The following is an 18,667-nucleotide window of genomic DNA, read 5'->3' on the forward strand; positions in this document are numbered from 1 at the left end:
TCTGATTTTTTTTTTTTCTGCCTGGCAGGGGTGTCCTGATCTTAAAACTTGGCTGCACAACATAAAAAATATTTTGGTAGATAAAAAAGTTACTATTTAAAGTATGTCACCATTTAGCTGCTTGCCTATCATTCGACTTACCAAACTGACTGCTCTACGCTGGTGAAAGAAGAAATCAGAATATTACCAGTTTTGCTTTTTTGCATTGCCTGATCAAATACATCAGATACAGATTATATTGACGTGGTTAAAAGTCTCAGATAAAGAAATATCACAATAGTTACATTGCCCCAAACCGGTTCAAAATAGGTCAATTGAAAGTCAAAATCTTCAGCAACTATACCGTTCATACAGCACTTGGAAATCCCCCCAACTAACTACAAGCCTAAGACCCAGCCCAGCCTCAGTTAAATCCTCAGACATAATTTTCCCTTAAAGTACTAACTGCATTTCCTTCCCCAATCAGTTTAGCCGCAGGATTATTAAGGATCAGCGAGATTGTGAAGAAGTAATGAGAGGGGACCTAACAGACATATTACAGGGAAACCTTTAATTAGGATTAAAAAGCTGATTTATTTGTAATAGACAGTTCTTAGGTACACAAGGGAAATACACAATTACTTTTCTTTGGCTTTCCATGGCTTAAGGGACAAATATAGGAAGGAAACACACTATACTGATCTTACAACATGTAATTAACTAAAATTGTAGTTATGTTTTAAGCCGATTTGCCAGCTGAAATTATTTGGCTTCAATAATATTCACAAACCCCAAATAAAAGACAACATTAAAAAACAGTGACACTACGGACACATCTCACACTACTCCACTTAAATAACATAAACCTCCATTTTGTGTTATCCAATGGGCATACGTATACGATGGCAGTTTTGGGCTATATCAGGTGAGAGTCCACATCGCAATGCAGAATTATACAAATAAGAACCAGAAGAAAAACTCTTCTGGGTTGTCTGGCTTGAACCAATATTGAGTGAATGCTATGATACGCTTGCTATCTTGTTGGACGTTATAGGATAAATCACAGTATGGTGATAAACTCCTTAGTCTGCAATGGAATAGCCTTTATATGTATAATGGTGCCTATAAAGATTGGAATAGAAAGTACACAACGGTGGAATCTTCATAATATTGGGACTTTTGATCATATAGTGAACGTGTTTTATATTGGTTGTGCTACACTGGTTTTGTTAAATGGAATAGAAATAAACAGTTTGTGTCCTACTGACAGATATCACTTAGACATTGAATGCTCAGGCTAGAAAATGCAGACATTCTAGGATTGTGTGTATATTTTCTGTGTGTCTGTATTGTTTTAATACAATCAGTTCTGCTGGCACCTTATCTACACCAAAAGTCTATATCTCTAAGTCCATGGATGGTGCAATTGACCGGAAAGGAGTACCTGATTTGCTCATTTATGTAGACCTAATTAATTACATTTAAAACTTTTTAACTGGCAATGTAGATTAAGCTGCACATACTTGTATAGGTTTTGAGGGAAATCCATAGCTTCCTCTAACTGCGCTAAACAGAATGGATGGATGAATCTCCCGCTGTCAGCTATTGTATTCTGATAGCTAGCATCCTATCTGTTGGAATACCCCAACATTAACTACAGCTACGATTCGGCTGAGTTTTTTCCACCCGGCTCAATATTTGGCCCATTCATAGGAATTACACTCTACCTTATTATAGGCTTAGAAAATTGAAGAAAACAGCTGAACGGCCGCATACCTGTTTTATCCCCGAATAAAAGGTGTTATTCGGAGTGCGGCCGTTTTCTTAAATTCTCTACACCATTGCACAGAGCCTGTACCTGAAGTTGTGAATGGGGAGGGCGGTTATTAGAGACACCAACACGCTTGGAGCGGCATCCCTACTTCTTATTATAGGCTTACCTGTAGGTACAAGTCGAAAAGTGGACATTACTTCTACTTTAATCACAGTTCACATTCACAGGAATCGCCTGAAACCCAAGCCGTGTTTGGCCAACTTGACATTTCAGACTACCTATATCCTAAAGAACACAACCATGCTGCAGGCTAAGCAATAAACATTGAACTTATGGTATAATTCAACCACAAAATGGCCCGCTACACTATTTGTAGGTGGCGGATTGGCTTTATAATATCAGAATGTAGGACCAAAGTTGAAATATTTGCATATTTTTTAGTACAAAGCACAATGTTATTTAATACTTTGCATGTTTCCAGTAAAACTGAAAGCATGATGTTCTCACAAACAGGAGCGCAATGTGTTTTAGGATTCATTGTACCATGAATGCTAAAACCTCTCACAGACATCAGTATTTTGCTCATTTACACAACAGGATCATCTTGTTCTTTGTAAATGGTTAGGGCACAGCATAGATACTTACTATGTGCTCTCCAAGAAGGAAAAGCCTAAACCGAAAGCAGAGCACTCATAAAAACCTGTGCCTGGGGAAGAGCTAGAACCAGCTAGCCAAACAACACGTGAACAAACACACACAAGAGTGCACCTTTTAAGTAAGCTGGCAATGTTTGTTCTGTGAATTCAGAGGTAAAGATATGTCCTAGTTCCCAAAATAATCCTGGCAAAGGCTTTATCAATGCACCAATGGGAAGGTGTTCTAGAACTGTAAGCGAAATTGTCATTTACTTGTTAACTAAAAAAACTGTGTGGTTAAACTTAAATTATACCTAAAAGGCACAATATTATTTTTTAGTTTTGGATGTAGTGGAGAGGGATTAGAACATCTGTCAATGCCCCCGTTAGGGAGATTCACCCTCTCTATTTCTCCTGTTAACTTTTATCACTGAAAGTAAAAGAAAATCCCAAATTTTGTGTCGCCCCCAGAAAAGTAACAGAGGACAAAACTTCCTATGGGGGCCCTAGTTCTGGAGACCTGGTGGTCCCCAAGGGATTCTCTTAGTTTGCAGGGATTTCTTCTTACTTCCTGTTTTGGTTATGGAACAGGAAATGATGGTAAATCTTACCAATGGGAAACAGATGTCAAAAATAAACCTTACAGGAGTTATAACCCTCCCTTACTCTATACCAAAATGGAAAGTTTTGCCTATAGTTAGATTTTGGTTTTCACAGTACGCTTTCACTTCCCCATTGAGGGTAATGCATAAGCCAGATATTTTATTTTGCTACTGAGAGATTCAGCCTCCAGTGGAGATTTCTCCTCCTCCTTCCTCTTCCACTAAGCGCCTCCTCCGCTGTATTGGCCAGTTAGACTGCACCACCCTTTCCTCACCATCTACCATGTCTGCACCCTTCTACCTTTACCATCCATCAAGCCTGCAATCCCTTCCACATTATACTGCACTACACACACCACCCCTCTTTTTTGGCCACCACAGCTGGGCCACCCCTTTACCACCATATGTGTACTCCTTTTCTCACCATGACTGTTTGTGTTTCCCCTGCCCGTATTCCACATGCCCATCCACCCCAGCTTTTGCTCTTCTTTGAAACACAATGCCTCTCAACCTTACTTTCCACCCGTTCTCACCACTGTAGGCACACTAGTTGACCTTGAAGTGTGTAAAAACTTAACCTTTGGAGCTGAAACCTCAAGCTGAAGCATCCATTAGTTTGCTTAAAAACGCTTAACATGTTACAATTTGACTGTACAAAGTCCTTTAGATCTTCCAATAACTAAGTATTGTAAGGGCTTTCATGGAGGCAATTGAATGGATTGTTTAGTTAGGTTGCATTACACTCTAGTTTTGGGGTATCTATACAATAATAAATCAGTATGTAACAAGTATGGTCAGCTTAAAGTGTTACATTTCTTTTTTAAATTAAAATTATAAACATGTTATACTAACCTGCTCTGCACAATGGTATTGCACAGAGTGGCCCCACATCTATTCTTCTGGGGTCCCCCAATGCCAATCTTGGCTTTTCTACTCCATAGGCCCCCATAGCAAGCCATGTGCATGCTCACTTCTGAGCTGTGTGCGTCTATGGAGCCGCACTCCATAGACACACACAGCGCAGCTTGGCCCAGCCCCCCTCTTCCTCCTCACAGCATTTGATTGATGGCAGAAGGAGCTATTGGCTCCTGCTCAAGTCCCCGTGTGAAGAGGAAGAGAGAAGAGAAGAGAAGAGAAGAGAAGAGAAGAGAAGAGAAGAGATCCAACTGTGCAGAGAGCTAAATCGACTGACGACTGAGGTATGTATTTAGAGGCATGGGGGAGGACAGCAAAAAGTAAATCATTATTTACCTTAATGCAGGGAATACATTAAAGTACAAATAAAGGTTTTGCTTTTAGAACTACTTTAAGGCTAAATATATTGCTGGCCATTTATTCTCTGTTGCTGCCCTCAAAACTATAAGATTTGGGCCTTGGAGGAAAAGTGCAACCAGGACCACTGGATATGCCAAAAATGGTGGCATATAGTCTTGGAAATGTGTCCTCTTATTTTACTGATTTTTCTTGATCTTTAACTTCTACAGCCTAAAGCAGATCCAGGGAAAACAATGTAAATGCACAGTTTACATTTTTTTTTTAATTATTCACAAAGAATACTAATTCCAAACTAGAGTAATTCATGGTAAACAATTAAGAATCAGCACGATTCATTTTCTGACAGGTTGTTATGCCTTACTACACCTAAAACATAACTTTTTATTGAACGAGGCCTGGTTCACACTGATGCGACAATCGCTCCACCTTTGGAGCACTTGTCGCATGAGAAGTCGGAACCCCATTCAGTGCAATGGAACAGTTCTATACAGTGTGACTTGAGTTGCTCCGACTTAAAAAAAAAAGGTTCCTGCACTACTTTTGGTCCGACTTTGGTACAACTTACATTGACTTCTGTTAAAGAAATCTCACTGGGGTCTGACTTCAAAGTCACGTGGAAGTCGTGGGGAGTGTGGAGGCTTAGGTAGATTGCGGTAAACCAAGTCTTGTTTTAAAAAGGTAGAAAGGTCCTTTGGAAAAACACAAGGATGGGTTGTATAGTAAATGTATGCATTTGCACATTTTCATTCATTCGAAAAAAACATGTAAAAATTCTTCTAGCTTTTCTTGGATTGCATTGCACATGTGTATTTGTGCTTATATGAATGTACGCGCATAAAATACTGTTCAGCAATGCATATTTTTGTATTTTTTACTGATCTATATGCAGCACAAGTGTATGCTCCTGTGAGTACTGGTGCATTAAAAGCCTGACTGCATAATAAAATTGGAAAGAGCATATTTTCAAGCTTTTTAACTCAATGGAGACTTTTCACATTGTAACTATATATAAAGGATTAACCTGTTTGGAGTGGACTGGACAAAGGCCCATCTTCCATCAGGCTGATAAACCTCTACAAGTCCCTGGGATTTTTTTATGGAGAAAAGGAGAATTTTGAGAACAACACTATATCATATATGGAATTGGTCTTTCATTAAACAGTGCAAAGACCAACAGTATTCAATAATCCACAGCCAAGTACCATTGTGGTTGACATTAACTTTAGTGATAAAATAAATTTATCTTAAATTAATTCGGTACACAATTTCAAATTTTTAGTTTTTAATCTGTACAAATTCCCTTCGTCTATTTGGCTTAACTGCTATGTACAGTAACAGAGCCCATGTGAATGTATAGGGTTTGTGTCAGGTATGCAGCCCATACATTCTTCTATGTGACAGTACAGAGATCTCAGTGTCTGACATTTACCAAAGCTTGAGGGCTACCTGGAGAAAACCTGATGAGAGCTTGGCATCATGCTTGGATTTGGTCTTCTGTCTTTAGGGGCTGCATGTATAATAAACTTATATAATGGGACATTATTGGGGGCTCTTTATGCTTTCCTCATATCTACATAATGCCCCTGGGACAAAAGTAGGACTTTCTATTAAACTGTCAGCTGGAAGCAGATTAAAGCTGGCCATAGATGGATAGAATTTCAAACCAAAACTCTTAGCCCTTGTACACACGGTCAGAGATTCCGACGGAATGTGTCCTATCGGACTGTTTTGTCTGATAATCCGACTGTGTGTAGTCTCCATCGGATACTCCGACGGACCAAGTTTTTCAACTTGTCCGTAAAATTTTCTGACAAAATGCTCCGATCGGACATACTCTGATCATGTGTAGCCTACAACGACGGACAAGGTGCCACGCATGCTCAGATCAAATTCCTAGACCAAAGCTATTGGCTACTAGCCTGAACGTAGTCCCGTCGTAACGAAATAACGTCATCACGTTATGTACAATCGGATTTTCCGACAACTTTGTCCGACCGTGTGTATGCAACAGTTTCGGACAAAATCCGTCGGACAAAATCCAATGGATTTGGTTGTCAGAATGTCCGACCGTGTGTACAAGGGCTCAGGAAAATTATGTATGAAATTTCTCAGAACATTGATATGTTGCTTGAAAGATTTAGCCATTTGGTTTTGGAATGAATGGACTTTACTGGACTAACACTACATACACATGTTATGAATGCGTTAATTCAAGAAAAATGTTCCATCCTGCTTCTTTGAATTTTCTCATCACTTTGGTTCAGAAACAAACACAATTCTAGTAGCACAATTTCTAGTCATCTGTAGGACAGAAGTGACTGGTGGGCTTGCAGTAGCCTTACCCAGCCAAAAGCTAAGCTTACACACATAGATTGCTCAAATAGATTCCTCCATCCACAGTAAACAGTGTGGATGGAGGTATCATTCTTGCCTGATTTTGTATTTAGACAGGCGCTGTTTCCGCAACATTCCGACTATATGAAGAGTGGCTGTAATTTTGTGGAGCTGGGTAGTGCTCAAGTCAAAGCACCAACCGTGGCTAGAATTTTCAACCAATTCCTGCTGAATTGGCCAAAATTAGAGCCACGTATGGCCAGTATAAGAAACCTGATAAAACATAAGGAGACAGGAAAGATGAACCTTTTTACACACCACAACCAAACTCCGATCATGTGTCTCAAAATTTCAGATCATCAGTATTTCATGAGCAAATAAAAAACATTCAAGCTATCATAAGCGAACACGTATACTTAGAACAGAGCTGTTGCACTATGGTAAGGCACACTTTAATGAATACAACACCACAACTCACGAAAGTTAATGTCACGTGCTTTGGTGTGCTGTGCTGCACTAAACATACACTACAGGGTTAATGTCCCTGTATTGTCTGGGATGATGCCGAGACTCCACCTATTGACTGGAACTTTGGGATGAAGAGGGAAGCGCTGGAGTCAGTCGGAGCGAGGCTCTGCAATCCCCTAGACATAATGAGCAATTATCGTTTGCAGATTGGTGGGTAGAGGGGCACTGCAAGGGTGGATTTTTTTCATTTTCACAGAGTTGAGTTTTAAAGCATTTACAAAAGTGAAGCTTGGCAATAGCATCTATGTATGTTCCCAGCACAGGTTCTCTTTAAAATGTATGTCAAAGCAAGATAATAATAAAAAAAAAAATAACTGCTGATGTGGCAGAAATCTGGTGTGCTCTTACCTTCCTCTTTGACATGACAACAGAGTGTATTTTTAGCCCCCAGTGCCTTTGAATGCGTTGTCAGCCCTGCCTACTTCATTTCGGATGGATTACAAAGACCACAGACCTTGCATCAACTCCACAACTCCTCCCCATCTCCACAACTCCTCCCCATCTCCACAACTCCTCCCCATAACCCCTCTTTGTGCATAGGCAGTGATCACAGGACGTTATCAGCTCTCAAGAGTTATGTCAAAATCAACAGGTAATTTTTTACACTTTTGGAAGTCATAACACAAATCTATTTGAAAAGTATATTTAGCAGACCAAAAGGAAGCGAACAGGAGAAGTTCATGGTCATCGTTTATATTAATTTACTTCAAGCATGCTGGTGACTGTTTTTTATGATTACGCTGCCTATTAAGAAAAATTCCATCATGCTCAACATAAACGTATAAAAATAGACAACCGACTAGTGTCCTTGTGTTATCAATACATACCATTCAGAAAGCCCCATGACATCGCAAAGGCTCCATTCACACCTAAGCGTAGCGTTTTCAGGCAGAAAGTCGCGTGTTTTTGCTGCGATTTTATACAGGCCAAAAGGTCACCAATGCAAAAAGCAGAAAAATGCCCAAATCCGCCTAAAAAAAAAAGTTCTAGAATTTGTTTGAGCTTAAGGCATTTTGGAGCTTCTGGCTTCAGGCGTTTTGGAGCGGAGATGTGAACCATCTCCATAGAGAATAATTGACTTTTTCCCTCCAGCGTTTTGTAGCTTCAGGCTTCAAGCTACAAAATGCTCAGATGCGAATGGGGCCTAAACTCTGGTTCATCGGGCTAAATTCTCATGAATATTGGCTTCTAAAATCTTTCTTGATTCTTAAAACTTTTTAAAGATGTTTCTATAATTTTTGTAGCAATCCACAGAAATACGTACATTAGCTTACTACCACCTTACTCCCTCATCCACACCCAAGATCATTACCTCTATGAACTAAATAAGCTTACTCACCACTCAGCACAGCTGTTGTGTTCTCCAGTGCATGGCAAGCAGCAAAAAGGAGCCCTGAAAAAAAAAATATATAAAAATAAATATATATAAGAACATATTTTACATAAACTTTTCTATGATACATTTTTTTAAATGGTTATTCCAATTAAAATAGACATTTCAGTTTTTGATAGATGCTGGAGAGTAGTACAAAGTTGCTGGTGAAATTTCTGCAGCTGAGTTCCTGGACATGTACAGTGCTGAGACCATTATGGGGGGGGGGGGGTTCCACTCTGTGCAAGATTTTTAAAAACATTTTTTACTATACTATTTAGAATGGAATTCATAAAGCGGGTCATAAATCCTGCGGTACTACTACGTAAATTGTATATGACTCTGTTGCAAATTTGAAAGAACATTTGCAAGCATCTCTCTCGAAGTGAGTTGTACAGGCAGAGAGGCTTTTAGAAAACATTGGGAGAGTAAGGCAGCCCATCGATGATTCATTTTTATTTATTTTTTTATTTAACCATTGGGTTAAACAAAAAAACAAAAAAACAAAAAAAAAAGGGCTTGATCCCCCCCATCCACACATTTGAGTTGGATGGTGGAATCCTCCCGCTCTGCCTTTGTATTTTGACAGTGGGGAGACTTCCCCGCTGTCAGAATAAACTGACCGGGACAGCCATTATAACTGATGGCACTGATTGATTAGCAGGGTGCTGCTCAATCAGTGCCTTCAGCAGGGTGGTCATACAAAAATCAAATCGGTACATCGATTCTGTACAACCACACTGCCCATGTATGGGTCGAAAATGCCACTTGCTGAACCAGACACATTTCTACCTATGTATGGCCAGCTTAAAAGGAAAGCTATAAAATATCAGTTCCTGGGGAACTTGAAGACAAATTTTGTCGGCTTTCACACTGGAGCAGTGCACTGGCAGGACGCTAAAAAAAGTCCTGCTAGCAGCATCTTTGGAGCAGTGAAGGAGCGATGTGTATACTGCTCCTCCACCTCTCCTGCCCATTGAAATCAATGGGGCAGTGCAGCTATACTGCTGGCAAAGCGCTGCTGATAGTCCGATCGTGTGTACGCGGCATATCAGGGGTGTATTTATATTTTTAAAAAATGCTACGTTATTCATGCTCTTAAACTGCATTTATCTGGTTTGAATTGGGGCAAAAATCAAATGTTACCAGGTTATTTTCTCTCCAGGTTGAATGTTATACATTTATGCAGAACAGAGTGAATCATGAAGATACACACCTCCAAGTAATACAAAAGTAGGGTTCCCCATAGCAAGATATGTTTTATTTTTTGCTAGAAATTGAAAATGTTGTTTATTTTTTTGTTTGAAAATAAAAACAAATATTTGACCAATTGCTACTGGCAACTAAATATATTTTTACACGACTTCTTAAGACCAACCTCAAAAAAATTTGCACAGTAGATGTTGTTCCAGCTTAAAATTATTACCGTACTTATGAAGTGCTATGCAAATATGGTAAGTACAAACACATATTTGCTCCAACCAATAAAAAGCAAATCAGAAAACATGTTTACATGGGTTAAAATTACTGAAAAGCTGACATGGGATCAGTAACTGCTCATCACAGGTCTTTGCACTAAAATAATGAATTGAATCCTATATGTAAAATTCCTGGTTCCACCCATTCACTACTGTTTGTAAAGTAAACTAGGTTTTCCTTGTGGTTATTAGTCATCCGGAAACGCTTATTTGCATGGGTGTCACAAGCAGACTGCACCGCTGTGCACTTTGTTATTTCCAATCAAGCATCATCTTACTTCAAGCTCAAACATACGTATATGACACAAGCCACATAGCTGGACACAATTCATACTTCTCTGTAGGCTTCTAGCTAGCTCTCAACCCCTATTTCTTCCCAAGAATCTCACATTCAAGCTCCATTTATGACATGATGTGTTGGAAATCTTATGTCCGACAAGATTACATCTGACCAAACTCCCAAGCTTCTGATGTTGCTAAAAATTATCAAAAAGATTTCTTTTTTGAAAATCTATTTTATATTCTTCTACAAAGAGAATAAAGCTCAGTGGACCAGGAAGTCCACACCAAAGCTGGCCCCACATCTCTCATCTAAAGACTCGTACACACGATGAGAATATTAGACAAATGATTGTATTTTTTTTTTTTTTTGCATGCTAGTTTTGTATCAGAAATTAAGAGGTTTTAAAAAATGAAAAGGTATGAAAATTCTTGTACGACAGAATACAACTTTGGAAGTGATGTAATGTGTTGTATTGCAATGTATTCTGTCCTTTCTGAGCATGCACGGTCTTTGTCTTCAATAAAAATGTTGGCGTTTGTACCTTTGGATATTTTCACATGATCCCCGCACCCTATTCACTATGTTGTATGATATAGCCTTCTGAACCCCGTACCCCTGACCGTAACATACTCCTGAACCCTGCACTCTATGTAGTTTGTTACCTTCATACTCCTGGAATATGTTGTATGTGGCATACTTTATATTAGGCTTCCCCCGTCACACAGTACAGAATTTCAGCACATGGGGGCCACAACTTTCATGTTTGCCTATGGTCCCATTTTGTCTAAAACTGGTCCGGACCTCATCAAGGGAGCATTAAACAGCACTAAAGAACTGCAGTGGTGTAGTTGTCACATTTAATAAATGTGACAAAGTCATACTTCAGTTGAGCTAGGCTGTGCTAAAAAATGCTCAGAGGAAAAAAATTTACAAAAGACAAACAATTTTATTTGCCATCAATTCTACCCTGTTGCTTGTCTGTAGACCTTAAGTTGCTTGGGAACTGTATTGTATCTAAATACTTACCAATTTACCAGTTTTCCACGTCAGCGAAACTCTGCTTGTTCCAACAGATACGTGGCCATGCCAATAAGCACAAAGGGTATCCAAGATACAATGAAAAATCTCCTCTAAATGAACTCTGCAGATATGGGCGGCCATATAACAGGGCTATTAGTGGTCACAATACAGCACAGATTACTATGGAAAGGCAATTCATTAGATGAAATCTTAAAAAGGAGAAAGGTTTACATGACTTGGATTCTGGTGAATATTTTGGATGAACTTGGCACATGGCACCGTCGTCCTGTGTACTCTTTTACATTCAGACTGTGATGACCCTGCTGCATAGTTCTGAAAATACAGACTGTCAAAATGCTGCAATGTCATAGCAGTCTTATTTTTTTTAAACTGCAACGTTGAAAAACCCAAACTGTAATGATGCTGCAACATTAAAAACCCCAGGATGCGATAACACCGCAACATTAAAAAACCCAGGATGTGATAACACTGCAACATTAAAAAACCCAGGATGTGATAACACCGCAGCGCCAAAACACTCAGATTGTAATAACAATGCAGTGCCCAAAAACCCAAACTGTGCTATGCCTACACTGCAGCACTGAAAATCCCAGACTGTGCTATGCCTACACCGCAGCATTGAAAAACCCAGACTGTGCGATGCCTACACCGCAGCATTTCAAAAACCCAGACTGTGCTATGCCTACACCGCAGCATTGAAAAACCCAGACTGTGCGATGCCTACACCGCAGCACTGAAAAACCCAGACTGTGCGATGCCTACACCGCAGCACTGAAAAACCCAGACTGTGCGATGCCTACACCGCAGCATTGAAAAACCCAGACTGTGCGATGCCTACACCGCAGCACTGAAAAACCCAGACTGTGCGATGCCTACACCGCAGCACTGAAAAACCCAGACTGTGCGATGCCTACACCGCAGCATTGAAAAACCCAGACTGTGCGATGCCTACACCGCAGCATTGAAAAACCCAGACTGTGCGATGCCTACATCTCAGCATTGAAAAACCCAGACTGTGCGATGCCTACATCTCAGCATTGAAAAACCAAGACTGTGCTATGCCTACACCGCAGCACTGAAAAACCAAGACTGTGCTATGGATACACCGCAGCATTGAAAACCCCAAACTGTGCTATGCCTACACTGCAGCATTGAAAAACCAAGACTGTGCTATGCCTACACCGCAGCACTGAAAAACCAAGACTGTGCTATGCCTACACCACAGCATTGAAAACCCCAAACTGTGCTATGCCTACACTGCAGCATTGAAAAACCAAGACTGTGCTATGCCTACACTGCAGCATTGAAAAACCAAGACTGTGCTATGCCTACACCGCAGCATTGAAAACCCCAAACTGTGCTATGCCTACACTGCAGCATTGAAAAACCAAGACTGCAGCATTAAAAAACCCCAAACTGTGCTATGCCTATACCGCAGCATTGAAAAACCCAGACTGTGATAAAGCTGCAGTGTTGGAAAACCCAGAAATGTGTTGTTATCACAGTCTGGGTTTTTTAATGATGGAGCAGTATCACAGTGTAGGTTTTTTGACGCTGCAGCGCTAACATAATATGGGTGTTTCAATGATGCATCGTTATCACAGTCTGGGTTTTTCGACTTTCAATACGTTTTTTTGGGATTTTAGATCATGGTAAATCATGGTAAAATAAAGTCGTCATTGTCACTATATCGTATGCTAGAATACAACAATATGCATTTATACACTAAAGCCTCGTACACACGATCGGACTTTCTGACGGGAATTGTGTGATGACAGGCTGTTGGTGGAAAATCCGACCGTTTGTGCGCTCCATCGGACAATTGTCGGATTTTCCGCAGACAAATGTTGGATTGCAGGCTTTAAAATTTTCAGCGGAAAATGTGTTGTCGGATTTTCCAAGTGTGTGTACGCAAGTCCGATGGATAAAAGTTCAAAGTACAAACACGCATGCTCAGAAGCAAGAATGAGCCAGAAGAGGTCGGTTTTGTAAACTAGCGTTCATAATGGAGAATACACATTCGTGACGTGGCAAATTATGAAATCTCAAAATGAAGCGCACATTCTCTTCTTCTTTAATGAGATAATAATGAAGCTGCTTTGCAGGTGATACAGATGGAGTTATTGCAAACAAATTTTCAAAGGCTTTTTTTTCTAGTGATATCAATATAATATTATGTTTTTTTGTTAGTTTTTTTTTGGTTACCACAACGCCATTATCCAGTAGTTTTTAAGAACAAAGATACAACTATGTTGCTGTCCCTTGCCAGTTTTACATTGTATTTTTTTTTTTTATGTAGCTGCCTACTCCCAAAATGTCATTTGAAGTAAAATACATAGCCAAGTAGTATTCTCCACAATTTTTTTATTGTGCATTAAAAAAAGAAATTAAATAAAATTAGACATGATATCTGCCAATAGCACTTAACCAAAAAGTGAATTCTATGCATCCAAAAATATAACAAATCAAATCATTATTCAACCAAAAAATAAAATAAAAGCCTCATGCATGTGTCCTGCTTCTTAATATAGGGCAGGGATATGCAATTAGTGGACCTCCAGTTGTTGCAGAACTACAAGTCCCATGAGGCATAGCAAGACTCTGTCAGCCCCAAGCATTACACCCAGAGGCAGAGGCATGATGGGACTTGTAGTTTTGCAACAGCTGGAGGTCTGCTAATTGCATATCCCTGATATAGACGGTAAAGATTTGGTGAAAGCAGGGGTCCGTCATCTGGAGATAATTCCGAAAAACATCTGGATTTTGATCCGTTGCGTCAATCACGTGACTTCTTCAGGGGAGCGTCACGTGATTGACGCAACGCGTAGGGAGTGGCCGTGACGCCGTACCGGAAGTGAAATAGGACTGGCAGAAGACGCCAGGTCACCATTTTACTTTGTGTGCTGTTCTATTGTTTAGGATGCGAGAGTCTGATTAATATTTTATTGATTAAACCTTATAGTTTAAATTAAATACTACACTATCAGAGCCTTTTCCCTCTCCCCATGTTATTTTTTTGAGCGGCATATACCCGTGGAAATTGCCACCGCAGTTACAAGACAGTCGGCACAGGAATACATGGCCCCCTTGTGGCCTAGTGTGGAGGTTATTGTTCCCTAGTCAGCCATAACTGAAGACCCCCTGGTGGCCAATAACAAGAATGGATGTTGTTTGCTTTGCTTGATGTGCCTACTTTTCAACAATTGGAGGTGGGAGTTCTGGGAGCTCATAGTCTCTCGTGTTGTAGAAGTACCTTTTACCTGCTGTTTCTCAAAAAAGTTTTTTGAATACTTCTGGCGCCATTGAACAAGATTCTGAGATTTATTATATGGACTATATTCTGTGCCTGCTTTCTGCATATTCACTATTATATATGATTTTTGTTAAAAGCACGTAGCACCTTATTCATGATTATAGTTGATTTGTGCAGGACCATTTTTTATTTTTTATTCTCTGTTTGGTAGTTTTGTGTAACGCTATCAGGTCCAGCTGCAACCTTTAGCACTTTATTGCAATTTTGCACGTGCACATATTTTATTGCATTATTTGTTAAGCGTATTTTATTCATTTGCATATATATTTTATATATGAGGTATATTATTACCCTGCTTTTTATTCATATTTTTCACCTTTAAATAGTAGCGCGAAGGCCTATTTCTTTCACCATATGACAAAAAATTGTTCACGATTAATAAAGTAACCAATTTTTGGTCCAAGAACTTCTCCTCTTCCTGTTCCTGGATTGGACTTGGGTCAAAGCAATAACTCCAAGGCCAATAAAAAATAGCACATTATCTCATCCGATTCCGCAACATGTCCGGTTGATGAACTAAAAAACGAAATGAAAATGAAAAGTGTGAACTGAAGAGCGCTAAATGAAAAGCGCAAAATGAAAAGAGCAAATCAAGACCCACTAAACTTCTGCTAACACGAAATTAGCAGAAGGAGTCCAATGGGTGGTGCTAAAGAGCTGAAAAAAAAAACACGTAGTACGTCACTACGTTTGTGTTTGTTGGCTGACAATTCCTTGTATGCAAGGCAAAATCCAGGCACGCGCCTTTAGACAAACGTCTGAGGTTTTGTCTGCGGAAAATCCAATCGTGTGTACGAGGCTTAACAGCTTGGAAGAAAAAGAAACACCTCTGTGGCTAAAAATGTTGAGCTTCGCCCAGAAGCCAGGGTCCAAAAGATTGTAAGTGTCTGGGTGACCAAATGGGCATGGCTCCCGAACCCCAGCAGACATCAACACACCACTCTCGTGGGATCAATCTGTAGGTGCCCAGTGTCTCTTGCGGAGCTCAAATCCATAGGCCACTGCGCCCCAGGCTCTTTACCGGAGGCCAGTGATCTCCAGTTCAAAGCAGGGAAGCTGCAGATACATAAATCCTCAAAGCGTCTGGATAAGAAGAATAGTTTTATAGAGGAAGTAAACCCTGATGAGTTTACTTCCTCTTTGATTCCCTGCAAAGGTAAAGCATAATGGACTACTATGCATCGCATAGTAGTCCATTATGTGTCACTTACCTGACACAGGAGCCAGCGAAGTCACCGATGTCCCTGTAGTCCGGAGTATCCATCTTCTCGGTGGGTCTCGCTGCTCCGCCGCTGTCATTCGGCAAAGCCTCGATGACATCACTTCAGCGCATGCGCACGGGAGCCGCCACTCGCGGCATATCACCGTTGACAGCGGCACGCTCAGTGCACCTGCGCGCCGCTGTCTACGGCGCATGCGCCGTAGACAGCGGTGCCTGTCTTTTGGATATTTCTTGGACCTACAGGTAAGCCTTAATCTAGGCTTACTTGTAGGTCAAAGTTGGTTGTAAGGGTTTACAACCACTTTAAGCTATTATATTATCAACTTGTAAACAACGAATCAACTTGGTTAGTCTTCTACCTCTTGTAAAACATAGGCAGATCATTAAAAAATAATAAAAGTGGGAAAGAAGTGTGGGCAGGGAATCCAAGGAATCCCTGAGAGAGAAATTGTAAAGGAAGGAGGGAAGAAGCGGGAGACTAGGAGCATCTCAAACAGAATCTGCGGGGCTCGGACAGAGGGATATGTTGCTGTACATCACCCAGGGTTCCCAAATAGCTTCAAATTTTGCTAGTTTATCCTGTAGTTTAGCGACTATTTGCTCTTGAGACATGATCCAGGATATTTTCCTCTTGGCCGCTAAAAATTATATAGAAGGTTTTTTTCCACGCCCTTGCAAGCGTAATCTTGGCTCCCATTAGAATGAAGAAAACCAGTGCCTGCATATCTTTGGAAATCTTCGCAACTTTGTGGTTCAAGAGGGCTATGGCAGGATCTTGAGAGACTGCAGTCCCTGTGATTTTTCTCAACATGCAGAAAACCTTATGCCAGTATTACCTTATTCGAGGACATGACCACCAGATATGGAACACTGAGCCCTCCAAACTACACTCCCTAAAACACAAGAGGGAGGCATCTGGGTAGATCAACGCCAATCTGGGGGGAACGTAGTACCATCTAGTCAACAGTTTAACATTAGCTTCAATTAGAGAGACATTCAAGATACCTTTAGAAGAAGGTTGGAATGCTTGAAACCATTAGATTTGGTTCCATGTATTCCCTGGGTCTAACTCCCAAGCTCGGGCAAGTCTGGGTTTTTCAATGCTGCCGTGTTATCACAGTCTGGGTATTTCAATATGAATAGGAAAGGCTGGAAGTACAGAGGCAGCTGTACTTCCAGGGGAGCTTACACGTGATCTTACTTGCCTACAAAAAGGAAAGAATCCATGCTGCATGGGTAAGTGAAATATTAGTTTGTTTTTTTTTTTTTTATAAACTTTACAGCTACACAAGGCAGAAGCAGCCACACCATGGTATGAGCCAATATTCATGAATACACCTTTCAGTTCTGTAGCATGTTAGATGCCTATTGGCTGAATGCTAATTCTGCCTATTGGCTTCCAATACTGTGCCTAGTTTATTAAAGGTCTTTAGGTTTAAAATCAAAATAAAATACATGCACATAACAGGCAGTAGTAATTATATACCCCCCACATGCACCATTCCATTGGAAATTATCTAATTTGTTTGGACCCATTACTACATATTATTGTAAAGTGCTATGTAAACAATTGGCGCTATAAAAGTTGTGTATAACAATCTATTTAAAAAAAAAAAAAGATAATAATTTGACGTGTTATTTCCTTAGCACAGGAAGTCAGGTGAGGACAATACAAATGACATTTTTTTTCTTCATGTTCTGATCTGAGACACCCAGACATTAAACGGCAGCAGTTTGATCTCTCTCCAAGAAATCTATTTGAATGTTTCCCCTTAAGGTGGAAAAAATTCCCAGCCTGCAATTTAATCCCATTTTCAACGCTGGATTTAACCCTTTAACCCTGCCACAGCCAGCTCAGTTCTTCTATTTTTTTCTTGAGTTTTATGCTTTTGTATTTTTTGGTTATCCAAAAATAAAACCTTAAAAAAAAAAAATCATTAACCACTTCAGCTCCGGAAGGCCATTTTTTTGCGATACTGCACTGCGTTGCTTTAATGAACAATTGTGCGGTCGTGCGACACTGTACCCAAATAACATTGATGTCCTTTTTTGCCACAAATAGAGCTTTCTTTTGGTGATATTTGATCACCTCTGTGGTTATTTTTTGTGCTATAAAAAAAGGTCGACAATTTTGAAAAAAAATACAAAAAAAAAAAAAAAAAAAACACACATTTTTTACTTTCTGCTGTAAAAAATATCCAATAAAAAAAATGTAAATAATCTAATTTCTTCATCCATTTAGGCCAATATGTATGTATTCTGCTACATGTGTTTGGTAAAATAAATCCCAATAAACGTATAATTGATCAGTTTGCACAAAAGCCATATCCTCTGCAAACTATAGAATAGATTTATGGACTTTGTATTTTTTATTGTTTTTACTAGTAATGACGGCGATCAGTGATTTTTAGCGGGACTGCGACATTGCGGTGGACAAATCTGACACCAAGTGTCACTTTTTGTGGACCAGTGACACTAATACAGTGATCAGTACTTAAAAAAATGCACTGTCACGATATAAATGACACTGGCAGGGAAGGGGTTAATATCAGGGGCAATTCAAAGGGTTAAGTGTTCTCCTAGGGAGTGCTATCTAACAGTGGGGGGAATGCTGTGACAGGTGGAAAACAAAGATCCGTGTTTCTGCTTAGCACAAACACAATATCTCCATTTTCCTCCCTCACAGAACGGCAGTCTGCCTTGTTTACATAGACAGACTGCCGCTTTGCCTCTCTTGTGTATAATCACAGCGGGAGTGTGGCTCTAGGTGGCCCGCGCCCCAGAGCCAAGGAGAGGAGTCACATACAGGTACATGATTTTGCACCCTAGGG

The 18,667-nt window shown here is 40.1% G+C and overlaps 1 protein-coding gene across 1 annotated transcript in view; it reads right to left on the reverse strand.

Annotated features, from left to right (window-relative positions):
- Positions 1-18,667, reverse strand: part of TGFA (transforming growth factor alpha) — a 93,752-nt gene that overhangs the window by 36,107 nt on the left and 38,978 nt on the right. The window contains exon 2 of the mRNA XM_077469452.1: positions 8,467-8,520. Within this exon, the coding sequence (XP_077325578.1) occupies positions 8,467-8,520 (54 nt within the window). The remainder of the gene's footprint in view (positions 1-8,466; positions 8,521-18,667) is intronic.

This window comes from Lithobates pipiens, unplaced genomic scaffold, assembly GCF_037356315.1.
Source record: "Lithobates pipiens isolate NorthernLeopardFrog02 unplaced genomic scaffold, aLitPip1_a1.2 Scaffold_8, whole genome shotgun sequence".
NCBI lineage: Eukaryota > Metazoa > Chordata > Amphibia > Anura > Ranidae > Lithobates > Lithobates pipiens.